At 34.8% G+C, this 22187-nt stretch overlaps 1 protein-coding gene across 9 annotated transcripts in view; it reads right to left on the bottom strand.

Moving 5' to 3' along the window:
• tei (irregular chiasm C-roughest protein teiresias) overlaps nucleotides 1-22187 on the bottom strand; it is a 325060-nt gene that overhangs the window by 116515 nt on the left and 186358 nt on the right. For 8 of the 9 annotated variants that reach the window (XM_085480183.1, XM_085480181.1, XM_029300679.2 and 5 more), the window contains exons 4-5: nucleotides 18532-18865; nucleotides 17848-18083 (exon numbers count right to left, since the gene is read on the bottom strand). In XM_085480183.1, the coding sequence (XP_085336309.1) occupies nucleotides 17848-18083; nucleotides 18532-18865 (570 nt within the window). The remainder of the gene's footprint in view (nucleotides 1-17847; nucleotides 18084-18531; nucleotides 18866-22187) is intronic. The other variant, XM_085480187.1, reaches the window with a different exon arrangement.

The following is a 22187-nucleotide window of genomic DNA, read 5'->3' as shown; positions in this document are numbered from 1 at the left end:
TGAATATATTTATGGAAACATGTTTTATGTCCAAGTCGAAGTATTGCGTATTTTGATTAAATAAATTCTTTTTTGTGCTATTCAAAACAATATTGCGCCTTCTTAATTGGAGTAATTTCAGCTGGCCTTTTCATGATTTGTCAGAAGATATGATATTATAAGAAGGAAGAGAAGCTAATAATTAAAATGGCTGATAATTGTGAGTTAAATTAAGTGAAATCTTGGAGTGTGCGGATGCTTGGAAGAATTGTTACATGAAGTATGTTTGCTTACGAATGCTTAATGCTTGACGTGGTGATACACGTTCAAAAGAATAATCCGTTGCGTTTTCGTCGTGCGCAACAAATGCGCAACAGGTGCACATACTTGAACAGTAAATGCTCGAAAGAAAATGAATTTCCGTGACAAAGACTTCGGCCTTCTCGTCTGTCTCAATCGAGACATATAAGATATCTCATTACGTTCAATGTGATATATTTTTCCTTAGAATGTGAAAATTCCATTAATATAGATTAGTTATTCTTGCATTACACATCTTGAGAAAAAATATCTCACAATCTCTATCAGTCGAATCCATTCCTATTTTTATGTACCTATGTATATTCGCTAAAACTCTGCTTCTATAATAGAAATATATTCTTACTTCGATAATTATTTGCGTATTTTTATTTAATTAAATCCGCGTGATCATTATCGAAATCTGTATGACACTTGCATAATGCGCATAAAACAAATATTTTTAATTATTTTATAATGCAGATCATTAACTTGCGAGACGTTTACGATCGATATCGCGATCGTATAATCGTATTTTGCAATTTCAAGTATCATAGGTACAGATTACAAATTAAAAAACAATTTGCAATCAATTACGTCAAACTGACGCTGATTAACGCGACACGAGTGTGTATGAACGATATTCTACCGTAACATGGCAACAGCAAACAATCTGTTTACATAATCGATAGCTAGTGCATAATGTGTGTCAGAACAGATATACCATGAGAGAGCGACATTGTTTCTGTAACGGAGATGCGTAAATAAGTCCAGATTGTCATAATAAATTCACAGATATAATTTAAATTACTTGTGTACAGTATAAACGAGATTCTGATACCTTAAACAAAAGATTTTACCAAAAAAATTTCACTTTCTCTTAACGTTTATATAGCAACTAAGGATTTAAATCATCAAATATTATTGTATCACAGTCGTGAAGAGAATCCTATAGAACAATTCGCCAATTGTTTTTCGCGATATAGAAGTTTTCAAATTCTTCCGTCGGCAATCTATTCATTTTTTCATTCGTCAATGTAAAATATGAGGTCGGACGAGATATACCACATATATTTTTTTTTTTTCAAAATTCAATGTTTGTGCCACGAATAAGCTCTGTCACTGATGCGATATTCCCGGATCTCGTTGGCTCTTCAGCTGCCATTTCCACGCACGTCCCTTCCGCATCGCATCGTCGAGAGAGATATATATATTTCCTCTCTTCGAGGAAACGCCGATCCTCCGATTCGACACGATAGAGCCGCCGAGAATAACGATGTTCGCACAATGGCGAGTGTTACGTACGTAAATTCGGATTTCATCGCGCGTCGTGATAATGCTCTCGTGTGTAATTGGAGCCCCTAAGTGCCATTCAGACTTATCGTAATAATTTCCAAGGCAAATTCGCCATATTTCACTACGCCGTTCCACGGTCTTTGAGCATTCCTTCGGCTCGAGACGGCCTGAAATTCCTCTTACAACGGTCGGCTTCCGACCTGTGAGCTATGAAACGCAAAGCCCTACTGTTATTGGGCTACTTAGTCACTCTTCTCACCCGACTCACGCTCGCGACCAGACTCTCGCAAATGGCGACGCAAATGAGAAGCTGAAAAAAAAATTATTCCGCCCTTGAAACGTCAATTAACTTTTTCTATAATCCTCTAATTGGTATAAGACTAATGGAAGAGCGCAGGTACAAAAGGGCCGCTTGATGTTTCATTACAAGGGTGGGAAAACCCGCAAACGATCGGTCGACCTGGTTGTATGCAAAATTGGTTACGTTGCCTACGTCCCTTTGATATGGAAAGCGGCCGTCTGCCAATTCTTTGGATAGTCGATACAGTTTATGCGGAATCGCTAAAGAACATTATATTCTCTCGCGATCGTTAGGTTTCATATAATCTATACCTTTGTTCGATAATTGGTAAAAATAAATATACAAAATAATTTAGAATTTTTTCATGCACGCCGTTGTTTTTAGCATTAATGATTGCTCTTTTATTTTTAAAGTTATATTATCTTTCATCATTAGACTTTTTCGAAAAAAAGATGTAATAAAAGTGATTCAAAACTTTTCTAATTGCATAAAAGTCTAGAGTAAGAATCTTTGCTCTCGTTCTCTACTAATTGCGCATTAATATACCGTGATAAGATCCCTGTTAATTATGGCCCACTTAATGAACTCGACTGTTACCAATTATTTCCCTTATAGAGCTCGCACCGTGGTTCGCAGTATTTTTTCACGACAAGGATGATGATTGAACGTGTCGGGTGTGACCCTCGCTGGTAGAGACTCGTCGAGATTTTATCACGGACGCCACAAATTACAGTGAACTGACATGAGGGGTGCTCTGACATCTAGCCTGACAGTTTCGAATTTTTCAAGGGATGTATTCCAGCCGGATAGTCGAGTGGGATAGGAAAGGATTCTTTTAAAATGCAAATATCCTGGCGAGGAAGGCATACGAAAGAAATGTTGCTTCTTATAAAGCAGAGATTGTCGGCTATATCGGCTCGAGGCTAACTTCGTCGCTTTAACGCGCGCGCGCGCGATGAAAGTCTAACGTAAAGTTCCCTATTATACGGGGAAAATGTTCATCGTACCCGACTTAAAACAAGTACTAAATTATCCTTCGCTCCGACGCGGATTACTTTGTGAGGATACTTTCCGCGAAGTATATCGAAGGGTCGTGAATAAATTCCGGATTTATGTATCGACGGATAAGTTTTCCAACGACCTCTCGACTATGAAACATCGCCGTATACGTTTTAAATCTTAAGGGTATCTAAGGTGATTTTACTGTGTAAAAGAGATCGAGACGCGGAGCCACTCATAGAGAAAATATTGTTAAAAGAAAATTTATGTTTTTTCGATTATTAAAAAATATGTATTCAAATATAATAAAAAAATGCTTAATTAAAAAGAGAAAGATAAGAGAGTCACATTATAAATATGTAATCAAATAATTAAACATCACTGTATAACGTGATAAATATACATATAATCCTATTTCTTTAAACAAATTGGAATTTTGTATCAAAATAACAATTTTTAGCAAAATAAGAATTATCGTATTAAATTTGTCAGCGTTTATAAAAAAATTTCAGTATAACTAAAACTTCATTAACGAGACTGCATATGTACCCAACACGCAATGATGGAAAATATATCTAAAGTTATAATTCAAATTATATTTCTGCAAGTCATCGCGAAACGCGACACACGTTAATCAAAGTTCTACGTAGTTAACAGAAAACTTTCCGCTATATTATTCCGTGAGATATTTCATCGGCATACGCCTCGTATGCAAGATAAAGATGAAAGAAATTTAAAAATGCAAACATCCGCGCGTGCATCGGCACGCTATTCGATGCGACTTCTTATTCGTTCGCATCCAATTCGGCGATAAAAATATCGCGCATCCGAAGAGGCCCGACCTTATTTTCGCGTTTTCACGTCCGCGACCATAGCGCGCTCTTACACGTCGCGAGACATCTTCGTTGCGCCGGTTTCGCACGCATTTTCTCGGAGAAAATCTCGGATTCTCCCGCCGGATCCTGGATGGATGAGAACAGGAGAGGAAACGCGGTGGAGGAGGAACGCGCCCGAGGGAACGGAACGGCACGGCACTGCGAAATTTCACCCGCCGGCGGCCGACAGCCAGGCAGACACGGGCGATGGATGAGATGCTAACGAGACGCGAAACGATCGACTACTCTCGCCAGGACAGGAGCCGCCAAGTCGGGCGTGAAATGGCTTTCCTTTACCAATCCGGGTTGCGACACCGCTTTTGCGCGACGCTCATCGAGATACATGAAACGCATTTATTCTCGGGTATTAAGATACGCGCGATAGAGAAAAGTCAAGAAAGTCCCGAAAGTAATCTTCCTTGAGCGTTAATAGGATTAGCGTTTCAATTTCCAAAATAATTGATACCTATCTGTCAAAGTGAAATATTTAACGAGTATAATAATACAAAGAGGGTGTTTTCTCTCTGCGCGAAAGAAAATAAGGAAATTGGAAGATCAATCTTTTTCTTACATTTTTTATATTTATTATTTATATAAATGTCATAATATATATTAAAAATGTATAAAAGCATTGATCTGATATAAAGAAAGAAAAAACAGCGTACGTAATATTAAAAATTTACTGATACGAATAGATAGAGCGAATAGTTATTCATCGTAGCATAAAATAAAATATTTCCATAAAAGAAACAGGATGCGCTAACGAGACGCAAAACGGTCTATCTTAAGCAAGGAGAAAAGCAGTGAGACAAGTGGGGCGCGAAATGGTTTTCCTTTACTACTGAGGCTCTCCAGTGGCAATCACACCCGCCTTTGCCTGTAACTCGAGATACACGAGACTCTATCCTCGGTATTAAGGGAAAATTGAAAGTGGTTTTATCCCACCTGGAGTTTTATCTTATCCGTGCAGCACCTCAGATACAGAAAAATAGTTTGCGTGTGGATTCAACCGGAAAGTTAATAAAGTCTTGACTGAATATCGACTCTTAATATAAAAAAAGAAGACTAGACTACTTCTCGCTGTCAATACCTATCGCCTAAGAGGGCACATCTTCTTATACTTGTACATCTTCTTTTACTTGTATTAATGAAAGAACGAGAATACTGACGAATGACTTTTTCATATGACCAGGAAAAATATCTTCTTCAATATTATAATTTAATCTTACATGTCAAAGGCACTTACGCATTTAAAATAATCAACAAATTATATTTTATTATATTTATATATTTATATTTTCTTTTTATTTGTGCCTTTGTTCTGATAAAATTTGTGAACTTATCTTTATCTTTTTTTCATTACCATATTAGTCATCAATATTCTCGTCTTAAAAATGAATTATAGATTTGCTCTCTTTTTCCTCTCGGTTCTTTACTCTCTTTCTCTCAATTTCCTCTCTCTTTTTTTCTCTTATTGTCAGCCACAAAAACACAACACATCAACATGAAAGAAACAGGATAACAACCAACATTCAGAAACATTCATCACACGTTTTAATCAGCAATACTTTGCAGGTGACTGATTTGCTAATTTATCAGGTGCCTATTAAAATGAAGAGAATGCGGAATATGTAAAATTACAAAAAATATATACGAAAGGCCGTAAGACGAATCAACGACGAAAAAAGCGTACGAGAGGATCAAAACAGAAGGGTGGAAGGACGAAATCTCTTAACGACCGATGTTATACATATATGATCTCCCATATACTTCGCAGAGATCGCTCGTTATCTCGACTTGAGTGATGCCAATTTTTCAGTGCTTTAGGCACATTCCCTTATCCCCGCGGCGCCATTTTATATTTATCATCTACGTTCCGTCCATCGCTCGCCGCTGGCAAATCTGTTTAAAAGCAATCTTATTGATGGGACGCAAGCTTTATGACGTTGAAAAAAAATTGACAATTGGTTGCGTGTATTGAAAAGGAAAAAGAGAAGGGAGATGCGTGCGGCAGTTTGAAGATAAAATGATTTATGTCATAATTTCCGCGGCTCGCGCACATATGTAATAACTCAATGGCATCATGACAGATATTTCAAAATTAATGCTTTTTAAATAATTCTGTGTGTTGCTCAATCAATAGTTTTTTGTTTATTTGTCATAGTCATAAATAATGATGATTGTGTGTCTGTATATTGCAATTAAATTATATTTTTAGAGATATACATATGATTTTTGACGATAAAAAATTAAATGTATAAATAAAACATTTTTATTTAATTACTATGAATTAGAAAAAAGACATAGAAACTCAATTTATAAATTAAATCATAAAATATAATAAAATTAATAATATTTTTCTAATTTAAAAACGAACTTTTGCATTTCATAATAAAGCATAATGTAATAGAAGATAGAAAAATAATTAATTGCAGGCATGATAAAATTATTTCTCATAAAAATAAAAATAAATCTACGTATACCTTGATTTGCAAATAATATCTTCTTATTAATTCTTATGTAGATATCAAGAGAAAAACACTTATCAAGTTCTTATTAAATATTAATGCAATTTATTTCTGTCATAATAGAGAATAGAGAAAGCTTACTCTTTATAGCTGATTAAACTTATCAGTGTAATTAAAAGGATCATATTTAATTCAATCTCTTCTAACAATATTAGTGTGCACTCATGAAGGTAATCCATGGTATATTTCAATTATTAATATAAATGCGATTAGGTTATATATTCTAAGCACACTTTACATAAGAGATTATATCTCTCTCGATAAACTTGGACCCTATTTTTAATGTTTTATTTGAGAGAAAAAGCGACAAAAACTAAATTTGAAAGTCAATTTGTTTGCGGATTAATATATTAATAAACATACATCAAATTCTCAAATGAAATGCAACCGCAAAATTGTTTTTACTTTCATATCCATGCCGATTTTTCGCTTAACTGAAGATGTGAGACTGCTCGTGCAACGTGGTAATAAACGGAAATCAGATCCGTCGGGACCGATTGAATAGATACTCAATATCAGAGATAGCTTTGGATCTATGTCGCTTGTATTGGTTTCTCGACTTTCAATACGCTCTCACCTACATAGGCACCCTCTTTAAGCTACGCTCCAATTCTCTGGAGGAAAAAGTTTTCAAGAGTTTTCATTACACACATATACGCATCATCTTTTAAATATTAACAATATTTTTTTCGCATGAAATATATAAAGTTAAACGGAAAGTATCTGTGTTATTCGGCAAACTATAAAATATGACCGTAAAAACGTACATCAAATGTAAAATTTAAAACGTAAGTATCCTTAAATCAACGTAAGTTGATATTTGAACGAAATATTTTCCAGAAGAAACATAAAGCTTTTCCAATAAAATATACCGCATAAATCTCAATTGAAAGGATAAAATTCCCACTCGATTTTTGCACTGCGAACATTTATACGGTTTAATTGATGAGTTATTTAACATGGTAATTAAACGTTTCTCATTTTAAATTTCCTTTACATTGATTAGTGAGAGCTATACACAATTTCATATATATATATATTTTACATAGCAAGCTTTAACAAGTGTGCATATGCGTATGTGTGTAATTATGAGAATTTTTTTTTAAGCAAAATACACCACCGATATATTGCTTTCAATATGAAGTAATCTTATAAGCCTTAAGAAAAAAGCGAAAAAAACTGATAACCATTGTGTTGGATTCATCGTATAAAATGAACATCACCACTGAGCTCCGCTATCAAGCTATAAAGTGTTAGCTCTTACATAGAAATGATTCGTATAAGCACGGACATTGAACACTAAGCATTGCAAAAACGATAGAAAAGATTTCTTGCTCTTTAAAATTAAACTAGGAAACTAGCAAAGATATAATTTAACGATGCTTCTTTCTCTTTCAATCTTTTAAACAATTTCTATCGAATACGAGAATATATTAAAAGATACTTATATGATTTATCGCGAAATGTTTTATTATTTTTATACACGATTACGTACAACTACATACGATCGTGTGTAAGTCATTTTAAATATATCATCAAAGAAAATGTTATATGCAATTCACAATACTTATTTAAAATTAATCTTTTTTGAACGTTCCATTTTGCTTTAACATCCCAAAAAATTAATCTTTCGTTTGTCAGAAAAGAAGACTGTTAGCTGGAGAGCGCAGATTAACTTGACCGTGTTACCATCACATCGTGAAACAAATATGCGCCCATATGACCGAGAGATCACGAATGGGATTGCGGTCTTGCTTCATCATTAAATCCCATCGAACACCAGAGATTGTTCCGCAGCTGTTTGCACGGCAACTGAACAAGCATCAGGCGAACGACCAGAGCTAGCCAACTAATTATCGCGTTCCTAGCAGGCCAGAAAACAGAACAATGGTATGTGTATTGCGGCGCAAGCCCGGTTACAGAATCGCCATGAAAACGGACGCACAGTGCGCGAGCAATTAATTAAGTACTGTCGGAGTCAAGCGGGTCAACGAAGAGTCAGTATAAATCAATTTATTTTCGGATGCAGTGAAACACAGAGAGCTCAAAAGATCTAAAGGCATTATTTCACGTCTCGATAAATTCGATATTTGACTCGCAACGTTACAAAATCTAATATAACATTGGCATACTGAATCTTATTTCTTAGATTTAGTACAATTCAAAAATAAAGAAAAATAATTATTTATACGCAGCATAACTACAAATCATAAAATAATATTAAGAGCATGCCATAATATAATTACTATGTACGTGTAAAAATTTCTTCTTTTTCCTTTAAAATAGTAAATTCAAAATTAAATAGAGACGAAAAGGATTGTGATTAAAAATCAAACTTAAAATTGATAAATTATCAAAAATTGCGTGCGGGCGAACAACTAAACCATTGATTTTCAAAGTTTGATAGTGACCAATCGAACGACTGCCTAGAAATGTAAAAATAATACGATCTGACACAGAAAGAGAGATCTAATCGTGCGCTGGAAGGAAAAGCGCTTGCTCAACAAGCGTTTCACCGACAGAGAGGCGCTTTTCATCGCAGATCGTTAATCGCGTCGCGCTCGTGGCAACTAGCGCGTAGCACGGGCCAAAGTGCACTTTCTTTAACACCGGAAACAGTGGCCGTCGCATATCGCTGACCGACGCTAAATGCACACGGACGATAACGTCGTAAAGCCAGGAGAGCTTTCGGTTCGACTGACAGCCCTTCGAGTGCACCGTCGCTCGGAAGCTCGGGGTTATTGACTCGCCACTCCACTTCAATACGGACTACCGACACATCTACGTCATGCACACACTCGCATATGTTCGATAGAGATGGAGAGGGCGAGAGAGAGAAAGAGAGAGGAGAGAGAAAAATAAAAAGAGCAAAGTAAAGAGAAGAAAAGCGAGAAATGAATGAAAACCATCTTGAAAAAGAAGAACTGTGTTATCGGTAAGTATAGAAGATAGCTTTTGAGAGATTTTATATCTTCATTTTTTATGTATATTTTATATTCTATGAATGTTTTATCGCTTATATGATTTCATCTTATATTTATGTGATCGCATTTTAAATCATTATTTCGCATGATAATAAATTTGAGATAAAACGTAAAAGAAGCATAATCATAAAATACGCGAAAAAAGCAATGACTCGAAAAAGATAAAATATTTCGTATTAAAAAAAATGATACAATTATATTTTAGTATTCGCTCATGCGGACGTTAATAATTAATTTCTATTTTAATGTTGCTGAAATCAATGTGCGAAAGAAGCCGATATCGCGTGTAAAATATTGAAATCCAGCATTACGCCCGTTGTACGTATATAAAATGAACGAGAAAATTAGCATAGGATTTAATTTGGCATTAATTACATTTGAAATTCAAACTTGGGAATGCTGTCATCGAAAATGCGAAACGTCACTGGAGCCAGAGCAGCGCCAAATCAGTGACCAACTTAATTACACGAATAACACGTGGCTGCTCTTTTACATTACATAAATCACAAGACACATAACACCGCGCTGATCTTCGGATACATTGACTATATATCTATATACACGCGATTGTAAACCGATCTTTCGAGATAAATGAGCAATTATCCAGCGCATAATGTGTATATAATTTAAACCGATCAATCTGTTATTTTGCAAGAACACACGCCTTTGTAAATCTTGTTATCAAAATGAGAAATTGCTATAATATAGTAAAATGATATTATATTTATAACTATATAATATAGTTAAAAAATACCTAACAGAATTCATAAAAAGTCACCAATAAAATAATGTTGTGAATAAGATGCATTATGTCATTTGTTACTTGTTCACTTTTTATAAATATTATATGGTAATCATATGGCATAATTAAAACAATGCGGCAGCAAAATTGTATTAATTACGAAATTTAATGAATTATAGATATAATGCATAATATACGCATTGTATTTTAACAAAATCTTGATAATTAGACCACCATTTTCAAAACGATCCAAATAATGTGTAATTATAGTCGAACTTGCGCTTTTGGCTCCGGCAATTTGAATGACAAAAAGTAACACAAAATAAGTAAAAATGATATCACAATAGAACGGCAGTTCAGGGAAATTGCCCCATTGACTGTTCCATTAATTACGAGGCAACCTTCAGCTACTCAATGGGTAGTTAGTGGCCAATACTCAACTCGCGTCAATAATCACTGGACAATGTAGTAGTCTGGTGCCGGGCTTTGATGCGCTAATTTACTTCACCTGCGCTAATGCCTCGATCTCATTGTCCCCTTGTTCCACTGGTCTGGAACAATGATTGTCTAAGTGTATGATTCACATGTCGCGCACAGACTCTGCCAGCACCCATATACGGAGGGAATATATTAACGTTGCACTTGAGCATAAAGGCGCGGTTTCTGTGGCACGTAATTCGGCATAGCGAATTATTTGCGAATAGAATTTGCATCGCAAGTTTTGGGCTTGTTCACAGACCGGTAAATTCGTTCGATTAAATTATAAATTCGATATATTATATAAATGGAATTATTCTTGGCTATTATTCAGATACTAGCGATGCTGTATATTTTTGTGGTATGTATTTACACAATTTCATTTTAACACGGTAATTTTAATAGCAATTTTATGACGAAAATAATTGCAAATCAAACATTTGTTTAATAATTATAAAATATTGAAATATTACAAAATAAACGATATGCGCGGAAAATAATGTAAAATAAGAAAATAAATTTTTGCGTATAATCAAAATATATTACACATTAACGAATTAATTGTAATAAACATCCATGAAAGCATAAAAATCAATGATATAAATAATGTAATAAGAATATTTAATCAATCAGGACTTGTTTTATTATGCACGTAACACAAAAACAAGTTTTAATATAAAAATTTCCTTTCCCCCTCCCCCATTTGCATAAAATCAAATAATTTCTTGATAACAAGTGATATTTCATTCATTTGTGTCGCTCAAAATCCGTCGAAATAATAGCAACTATAACATAACAATCGCGACAACATATTTGTTACACGATTCCACTTCATCATTCACACGGTAAAGTGGAAACAGAACAGAATCATAAAATGAGTTTTAATTGACGCATTTTCCGAACGCCGTATTGTCGTCAATTACTTCTCATCAATCATAAATGACATATAATAAATCACAAACAGTATAATGGATTCAATGAGAGTACTTTAGCACAGCACGCGGCATCGGTCGATTCAATTATCTTCGTTTGCTACAGCGCATTACTGATTTTATGTAATGACTCTGAGTACTTGCAATGTCCGACAATTACATTTGAATCACCGAAAATTAATTAATCGTTCCGATCTGTGCTGACAAAGTCGCGAAATAAATCGCGTCAGCGCCCGGCATCGACAGATCGTCAAAAGCGACAAAAATACCTCATAACAGTTCTCGTTTGCGTACACGAGGAACAAAGTGACAGAGCTGCGTCATCAGCGACATTATTTCTTTTTAATCGGGAAGAGATAATCCGCGCGCGCGTTCTCCAAATTTACACACAGCCATACGCGCGGTATGTCGTGTTTTACACGCACCTGCCTCGCTATTATGCTCTCAGCGCCATTATGAACACCCTGTGTAAACGTCCTCCGCTCCATCCGTTTCGCTCGCGCTTTCTGCGGCGTTTCCGTTTCTTTGAACGACGACAATGATAGAAACAACGAGCGTAAACTCTTCCTTTTGTCGTGGCAGCGCGTGGCAGCAAAATGAACACCGCGTGCGCAAAAAAAAAAAAAAAAAAAAAAAAAAAAGAAAGAAAGAAAAGCGGTCCGCTTTATGAGTTAACTGTACTTTCGACTTTCGAACACGCTATTGTAAAGAAAATGAGCACGATAATTGCCTTCACGGAAACGGCAAATTGCCACGACAGCGTAAAAATATATTTAATTGGAAATATATTTTGTCGTCTCCCTTCGAATACTTTTTAGTTACTTTTATATTTGTCATTCTTTTAACATATTCAATATATTTTTCTTAAAAAGAGTCGAAATAATATTAATAATATTCTTTAATCTTTAAATAATATATTCCTGCCTTGATATGTTCACTCACGTATTAGTAATATGTTTATAAAAAATTTATGAAAATCGTATATTTATATAAAATAATTATTTTACTACATGACATTAATTTGTATAAATTTACCATACATACATTCATATCCATTTTTTATTTAAAACAATAAATTAATTCGCGTATATAATGGCAAGAATTTCCGCGAATAAACTCTAATATTTTTGTTTAAGGATCATAATTTCTTGAAGAAAAAATCATAAAAAAACATTGAGATAAGAATCTCAATTTCCTCGAATAGCATCGAGGTCAAACATGCTTGAAGCAGCAACGGTATCGATATGTACATGAATCAAAAAGCGCCACTACGTCGAGCGCAATCGAAAGGCGATACGAGCGAACGGAATGACACGAATTTCGTTGACGTAGCTCTATATATGTATACCGATGCAGTTCCGCTATTGGTCGGCAACAGTAGAAAGGCACGCGTATAGTCAGCCAAAAGGAGAGTAGTTCGATATTGGTCAGACAGTGGAATGCCCTCTGTTCGCGCAGACAACAGGATTTCTCTGTACCTTATACCGATCTTGTCAACTTTATAGAGTGGTAGCTCGCAGGAAAAAAGAAAAAGAGAAAGAGTACGAAATAAAAAGCAAAAAGAAGCTAAAGACAGCGATCGAAAGAAAGGGACGGAAAAATAGAAACTACGAAGGTTGAAAGTAATGATGGTGAATTAGGTGAAAAATCGAAAAGATCGAGTGATAACGATTACAAGTACTAGTAAACTGCTAAATGTCATCTTTCCGCGCAGACGTGCGAAAAGATGGTAGTAAATTGAATTTCCTCTAGGAGAAAAGAAAAAAGAGATGAGAAAAAATAATAAAAAAAAGAGAAAAGACAGGCTACAGAAAAGTCTACATTTATTCTTCTGATGTGCAAGTACGAATTCTTAGTACAAGAATAAATATACATAGACAATAATTATAAATAAATTATATAAAATATAATTGTGTGTAAAATATATAAAGAAAAAGTATTTAAATAAAATAAGAAAGAATAAAATAGAAGGATTGCATGCAGAGAAAAATAATGAGAAATTGAGAAAACTAATATCACGAAAATGCGAGAGGAGAGAAAGATGCAAAGGTGGATGACTCGAAGATATATTTTGAGGAGGCCGCAGCCTGCGGCCAACGCGTGGGTTAAGGTGAGCGCCTTAACATTCTTGTCTATTTGTCGAATAAAATACAGAGAACCTAGCAACCGCATAAAACGTACATTATTCTCAACTTTTTCTCCCTCACGGATTCGGTGTCGAGCACCCGGGGAGCGCTAGGCAAATTTATCCCTATCAACCGCAGACGTACGTTCACCCGGAAGACGAAAGCCTTCCTCGCTTTTCCTGCGCATTTTACCTACACGATGGGACGACTGAGTTTTCGGTAGAACGTAGAAGTGATCATTTCGCGGAAAACATGATGTTATCGTTAAAAAAACTTTTCCACATATCATTTAGCTTTAAATTTCGAATTAACATATATTTTTGAAATTTGAGACATGCAACAGTATTGAAATCTATTGTGAAATATGTTCGATTCAATCATAACTTTTATAAATCACTATTGACTATATAATAAAATTTTTTTAATTATACATTTTTAATTTTGTTCTATTAAAAATATATTCACATTATCTATTATATTGCTATTTATTCTTTCTATCATATGTTTTAATAGTCTTTATCCATTTAATGTTATACATTTTGAATTAGCCACACTAATTTGCAAAATTTTGATGAGCCTGCCAATATATTTCACAATGTTAGTTCTGCAGAAATACGTAATTTTAAATCGATCAAGAACGTGGAGAATGCGTTACATTCATAATTGAATAATAAACACAAAAATATCGGAATATGACTGAAATTTCCATGTCACAAACTAAATTTGTATATTTTCTCTCATCGTGGCTTTATGTTACAGGCGACGTGCGGTATGCGTTACGTAGTTAAAGCTAAGTCCGATAACCGGAGAGAGACATGATAACCATAAACACATGCCGCATGCATTATGAAATTATTGTCAAAAGGCGTTACATCGACACTACAACCGCCATTAAATTTATCGCAAATTTTCTGATATTCAATAGAGCTTTTAAAAGCCGGTGCAAATATGTATATATACTATTCAACAAATATTCTGGCATTATTAGAACAACACAAATTAAATACACATCATTAATTATTATTTGTTATTTAACTGCGGATCTCTTTTCCTAATTATATAAATTATAATTAAATCATTAACATCCTTCGAATGAACAGATCGAATGTTGCCGAATTTATAATGAATGGATATGTATAATATACAAATGACAAAAATTAAATATAAAATTTTAATTAAACTAAAAATCTAAGGTTGCTTGCTCTCTTTACGAGCTCGTATATATTGGATGGATATATATATATATATATATATGTTGCACAATTCTCGCATATATTAACATAACCGAATAAACAACTGCGATATGTATCTTTCATAGATATCTCGCGATTCGCAGAGAACACGGTATGGCACGGCATAGTGTGCAAAACAAAATATATAAAGAAACACAAGCACCATTGCATTTCAATGAAAGCTTACTTTGGCCGCATTGGCGTGCTGGACGCGCGCTTCCGGATTGGAACACCCGAGTTGATTTATTTTTCTCGACTTCGCTAGGATAGACGTTAAGTGTACTCAACGTCTTATCGTGCACCGCGGTTTTCGGTGCTATATTTCATGCAGCAGGCAACTTTTAGCGTTCTTCTTTCGTATTTACTCGACCGGTTTGCGAAAGGCACAATAGAGAAGATATATCTGAAGATTTATAAAGTCGGTACAGTTCATTGAAATACGTGAAATAACTCGGAGTGCCGAGAAGTAAACGAAAGTAATTGCTTACGTTTCAAGAATTTATTTTGGAAGCAGTCAAAATCCACTTTTCGATATTACATCAACGATAGCGTTTATTTATGAATTCATTATATGCGAATTAAGCTTATAAATACATTTGATCGTAAGTAAATATTAAATGAATCTTGCTAAAAAATCTTTGTCACTTTTATCGCTTTCATAAGAGTTTGTATTTTTTCAGATACAGAGAAGAAATTAAAAAGTCCGTCTTTATGTCTCTTCGTCTATTCTACTTCTTAGTTTGAAAAGGGAATCTTTCGCAAGATTTATATTAAAATGATGAATCTTACGCGAATAAGGTAAATAATCTCCAGCTCCATTAACATTTACAAGTGTCACGCTAAGCACAAAGCTGCGAATATACACCGTCGGTAAAGATCGCTGTCAGTGCAAAATTTTCGCGCGGGCACCGAAAAATAAACATCGCTCTGAAGCGGAGTAACCAGGCGACGTACAGAGAAGAATGCAGAAAAACGCATACGTAGAGAAGAGTCTGCCAACACTCATACACACTCCACAACACTTATACACATCGCGCCTGGAGCGGACGTGTCATTTCATGAGAGATAACAGTTGACCGTGTTCTTTTCGTTCTCTACACGGTGGTTGGATATTAAAAACAGGAAGAGTGCGGAGCAAGACTGTATAAAGCAAAGGTTTATTTAGTCGAGCTTTCGAACGATACCAAAGAGCAGCTCGTTTCGCGCAACAACTGGCGATTACTTTGCCTCGCGATATGCGCCGCGAAAACGTGCGGAGACAAATGTAGCCGATAAAACGAGCGAACGTTTCTGTCTGGCAAAAAAGAGAGAAAAGAAGACGTAAAACGGAAACTTTTAGGGTAAATGCATATTCATATGGCGATGCGACCGGCGGATCCAAGTGGCACGAATTAATATGCATAAATCCTGCTATTACTGTCGACTCAAGCAGCTTAGAACGTCTCGTCTCGCAATTTATTCGTGGCCCGAACCACTTGCCGAAGATTCTTAAGAATAGTGACACTATCTACTATAGTGTTTAAACTTGGAAATAGCTAGGATAAAGAAATGCAATAAAAGTTTCGCCTGTGCGAACGCTACGCGACACATATTTCTTTATGTTGCATAATGCTAAATAATATTAATCGATCTTTACTAATGTTATTATACAAATAAATACAAAATCAAAAATTTTTTAAATTAATCTAATAATAAAAAATTGAATTCTAAATGGAATTCGAGAATTTGATAAAGGATCAAATCCACATTCAAAAGGGGATGTTTTTTCTCGATTTTTAAAAGATTTAATTGAAATTAAGAAATTTAATAATATAATTAGAAGAGTTTAAATAATAAATATAAAAAAGATAAAAAAAAAAGTTCAAATTATTTATATTAATTTTAAATTAAATTTTCTAATTAGAAATTAAAGGTAATAAATTTTATACTATATAAATTTATTATACAAATATTATACAAAATAAATAAATTAAATACTACTATAAAAAAACCAATGAGACATGAGAAAGAAACAGTTTTAAATGTCTAAAACGCGAACAAACGTAGATAAAAAACTTTTTTATCTTTTTATATAATATCAAAATAAAATTATATTCTCTGCGTATTGGTGTATTTTCGTATAATCAAAAATTCTAAAATTTACCAAATTCTAAAATAATATTTTCAATCGAATACGATCATAGGTTTTAGAAAAAAATTATATAAAATTTAAAAATAGAAAACATTAAGAATAGTAAAACTGCGTTTCCGACTACATATGTTACAGAAAAATTTTTCTCTCGTATATTATCGCTTCTGTAATGTATCCGGCACATTCCTAAAAAACTTCATCAGTCAGAATTTTGTGCGAATTTAATTATTTGCGCGAAATTGAAAGGCTTTATGCAAGGTAGGATCATGTTTGCCAAAAAATTCATGTACATTTTGCTTTTTCAGGAAAAAAGGGCATAAAACTGCATTATTAAAAAAATATGTTATTTTTTATAATCGTCAAGATAAAATCTAAAAATTCTCTTCATAATATTTTATACTAAAAAAATATTATGATATATAAAATTTACAAATAGCACAATATTTTAGCCATTAAAAAGGTTTAAATAGTATTCGAGTTTGTAATATTGATCGCACAATATATCAATAAAGCAATCTATTAATATTTCATACAGAAAATTGTATATTCGATATTTCTGATAGATAAATCTTCAACAGTTTTAAATCTTCCAATAGCTTTACAAATTTATCAAATATCTTATTTAACATGTACATGACATGCTCTTTAAATTCTTTTTCCAATAATATAACACGGCTATATAGTCCACAAATGAAGCATTCATAAATTTATAAATACAGTAACCATAATGATAATATTTATACTTCTAACAATAATATTTATGTATATAACATTCATCATATTATTTAATATTTATTAATATATAGATAAGCGAGTATACATATAGGGTGAAAAATAAACAGCGCAAAATTTTCCAAGATTCGCGCGGGCGAACTTTAATTCTTCACGTCAATAGAAAATCCGACTTCAAAGGATTAAGCGTTGAGAAAGGGATTGGAAGGTACTTACCGAGCACGACCAGCTTCACCGGTCTGCCAAAGAGGATCTTCCCCTGGTCGTCCTCTAACGTGCAGCTCCACACACCGTCGTCCTCTAATCTGACATTGTCTATGTGCAACGCCGCGGTCGTGGAATCGCCGATGTATCGGTGCCCGGTTCCGCTCATTTCTGTTCTCGTATCTATCGTAATCATGTCTACCGGGTTACCCTCGTGCAGCCACGTTGCCGGTCGTATTCTGTAACTTCTGACAAGAGGCGCAACGTTCGCATTACTCCAGTTTGTGCAACAAACTTCGTCGCAGCCGATCTTCGGGCAACGAAGGGACTTGAACTACTATCGCGGCGCGAGACTTTGTTTCCATAGAGGGAATAATTTCGCTGTGATGTTATTCGACACGGAAGTTACTATTACCAAACTGAAACCGGATATTAAGATATACACAAAGGATCATTGTTTAACATATACACATGCATATATGACGAAGATAACGCGATAGAAACGTAATTTAGAAATTATTTATTTATTATTTCGAAAAAAAGAATCATATAATTTACATTATCTCGCGCATTTTTATTTCCATTCAAATCGAACGTTTCTTCGAAATTTGAATATACGTCGATAATAAATCGTTTGAAAATTGATTAACGTCGGTGTGAATAATATTCTCGATGAAATATAGACTGGCACGTTACCTGGCACCTGGCAGCAATAATCTCGAGTAATTTCCTTCCAGTTCGCAGGGCAAAATGACTTTACTATGAGGCTTCACCACGAGCTCCAGAGGCGGATTGGACGACGTGTCGGCCATGTCTGAGGATAGCGGAACATTGGTCGTGGTGGAGGAACTAGTAGACCATGACTCCTCCTCGGGGGCCAAAAGAGCAGCGGGCTGCGCCACTTCGTCGGCCAGGGATATCAATGTCGAGCTGGGTGTCGTGCTCGTTGTGCTAGTGGTGGTCTTTCTAGCGCGCCGGCTACCCTCCTGCCTACCTCGTAACGCAAAAACGCCAGCCTCGTTCACGGAACCTGTAACAACGCGGTATAATGACGTCAGTCTTTCTACCATTAAAGACAGTTACCGTGATTTCGTTTAGTGTCTCGCGCCGTTTACAGCGCCTGCTTTTAATCGTGTTTTCGTTATTATCAAGTTTTTATCAGTGTCCTGATTTTTAAATATTTCATGATAATCCGTCTCTCACAAGAAATCGCGTTAATCACCAGAGTTCAACTAATATAGGTTCTTACCGCCATATATCGCTTTTACACGCTGGACCGCGATTAATTAACTAAACGGACAAGGAAATTAATTAGAGCATAATGTACTTGTGCACGTCGAGTTATATAATTAAATAGTAGTAATTATATACGAACCCTTCACAAAGTTTAGCGCTCTTTCTAAAGAGAGAAATGTTCTTCGAAGCTTAGTAAAGTACATGTAGAAGCTGCGTCAAAATGAACGCAATGTATTATCTTCCGCACTGCGCAAATTCTCCATCTTTAGCCGCCGATGGAGGGAGACGCGTTACATCCGCTCGAATTCAAAGGGCGGCTAAATTTTCTGGCCTCCTTTTATGGCGCGGAACAACAGACGAAATTAGTCGTCCGCCTCTTCTTCGTGCCCCTGCCACGCTTTATCGAGAGGTAAATATTCTGAAGGCTGGAGCTTGATCGAGTTAGCGCAGCCTTGGGAATTCGATAAAGCCACGACAAGAACGTCGTTGCGAAGGGCATTTTCCAGTCTGCGCGAGCAGGCACTCCCTCTCAACCCCCCTTTCACCCCTTTTCCGCACGCTCGGTCGCCCTCAGCTGAAACTGCCTGCCTATCGAGCTTGGTCGACCGAGACTTCACGAGGAAAACTAATTATGGTCTCGATGAGCCGCAAATAGCTGCAACTACCTAACCTAACGTAGCTAAGAGCTCTCTTTCCGCCCCTGCTTTCTCATCTTGTAGCCGCGAGTTCCGCAATCCCTCTGTAGCCAACCAACAGTTGAGGGTGACCGACAGCCCAACTTGTTTGCATGCCATGAACTACGTTCTACGGCTGATTCATTAACGTTCTCTTTTGGCTAACGGTATAAAAGCATATACATTCTTTCGTTCTTTCAAACCTCTTTCTTAACACCAGAATAATGAGTTTCTTTACAGGAGAAATCTATTGTACTCGCACAACTTAATGACTGTAATCTTATAATTTTTAATCTTTCAATTTTGCGGAGAAAATTTCATTTTTCTTTTTTTCTTTTCAACTGTTGTTGATATTAATCGTAATCTCTTTAGAAATATAAGATGTAAGGAAAGCAATGAAACACATCAAAATCAAAATAATTTAAAAGTTAGAGAAGAAAAGATATTAGTAATCGCGTGTTATATAAAAGTTATATTAGTGCGCAATGTGCGTTACAAATTTTAGCTTTTGTTATGGTTTATATAGTCGGGCAAACAATTATTAATTCCACAGATGTTGTAAACAAGCATTCTGAATAATTAAACAATTCGGTTTTATATCTCTTGTTTAATACTTGAGCAATGCTGTTTAATCAGCACGCAATATAAATATGCAAGTTAGAAGGAAGGTATTAGTAGGAAGAATATGTAAATATATTTTACATAGGTAACAGGACTCCGATTCTACTTTTACCAACCTTCGCAAAGCTTTCGCGAAGCTGCAGATTCCGCAGAAGACCGGCTGACAACCGAAGTTCTTCCTATTTCTCGAGAACTATTAAATTGAAGTTCTTCGGAACTACGAAGAGGCATACAAGCCTAGTAAAACTTTGCGAAACAGCGTTATAACGAAAGAATGCACAAACATTCTTATAATATATGTTATTTTTCTCGCAATTAAACGATATCGTTAATTTATTAATTCATTACCATGACAATTATCATTCAATTCATGATAAAATTCTGTATTTTATTAGTAAATGTAAAAAACTGAAATGAGAGAAAAATGAAAAGACGATTAAATTTTAATAATTGCAATATAGCAACATAACAAACAATTTTATAAACTTGATTTCAAACACAATTTAATATCAAAAACAAGTTTATTATTATATTATTTTATTATGATTATTTAACTTTGATTAATAAATAATGTAAAATGTAGTAATATTAAAATAGTTTATTATTATTTTTAATTTGATAGAATAAAATTTCAATTTTAAATAAGCGATAAAATTATATAATTAAGCTATGTACTTGCAATTTATTTGGCGAGAAGAAAGAGAAAGAATTTATATAAATTCTAATTTAGTTAATCACAAACATTTTGCAGATATGCGCAGAAATTCAGCAATCAAATGATGAAAGCAGTTCGATAATCGAAATCAATGTTTGTCGGGAATGAAAATGTCGAGAAAGTTCATCATTTTTTTAAATGTTTCCAATTTTCGAAATTATGTATCTTTGTAACTAAGCCTTAAATTAAAATTCTATTAAACTTTACCTGAAATTAACTAAAAAATATAGTTTTGTTAATAATTTATTTTTACAAGGCTTAGTTTACAAAAAAGCTTTTATTTTCAATCGTTTGTAACGCGAAAATTAGTGCCTGGACATTTTCGCTGAGGAAAAATTGTCTCCAAACCACCTCAGGAATCTCCCATTAATGTGGGATATGGTAGGTCTGAGGCACCCTATATAATACGATTTTAGTTTAGCGCGAAATGCAGAGAATCTCTCTAGAAAATCTATGATCCTGCGATCATGGAGCGATATCATGGCGTCGCCCAATAACGAGAATGTGGACTCCGTGTTCATCAACGTTCCCAATAGTATACCCGACTAGTTATACACCGCTATCGAGTGAATGTTGTTCGACGTTGATGCATGCATTATTCAAGCGGTGTATCCATTCATTATTCATGTCATGATCAATGGATGTCAACAGACCACGATCTGTATCTGAGCACGTCGCTATGGCAGAAAGTGAAAACGGACGCTAAGCGAAATATACGAACCAGGTTCAAAGGAACAACGTTGCGAGAGTAACGTGAACATAACGAATTTACGGCATCGCGTGTATGTGTATATATATTTTGGCGACGCAACGTAATAAACTCTTGGTTTATAATAGAATTGACACGTGTTCAGGAAACTCGTTATCGCGGCGTAATTATATCGCTCGAAAATTAATTGTTGCTTTAGAAATAGACATTAATATACATATATTTATGTATAAGTAAATCATTTGTCTAAAGTTCTCTTGACCCAGATCTATATTCAGAATTATTAACATTTAAAAAACGACGTATATTTTTCATACACTCGAAAGATTCTTTTCAATACACGACTAACGTTTTTAATAGAATTCAGCTTAATAATTACTAGAGAGAGAGAGAGAGA

This window comes from Nylanderia fulva, unplaced genomic scaffold (genome assembly GCF_048542155.1).
Source record: "Nylanderia fulva isolate GAGA-0341 unplaced genomic scaffold, ASM4854215v1 Scaffold14, whole genome shotgun sequence".
NCBI classification, from domain to species: domain Eukaryota; kingdom Metazoa; phylum Arthropoda; class Insecta; order Hymenoptera; family Formicidae; genus Nylanderia; species Nylanderia fulva.
The sequence above is the reverse complement of the archived record's forward strand: the minus strand, read 5'-3'. Positions and strand labels throughout refer to the sequence as shown.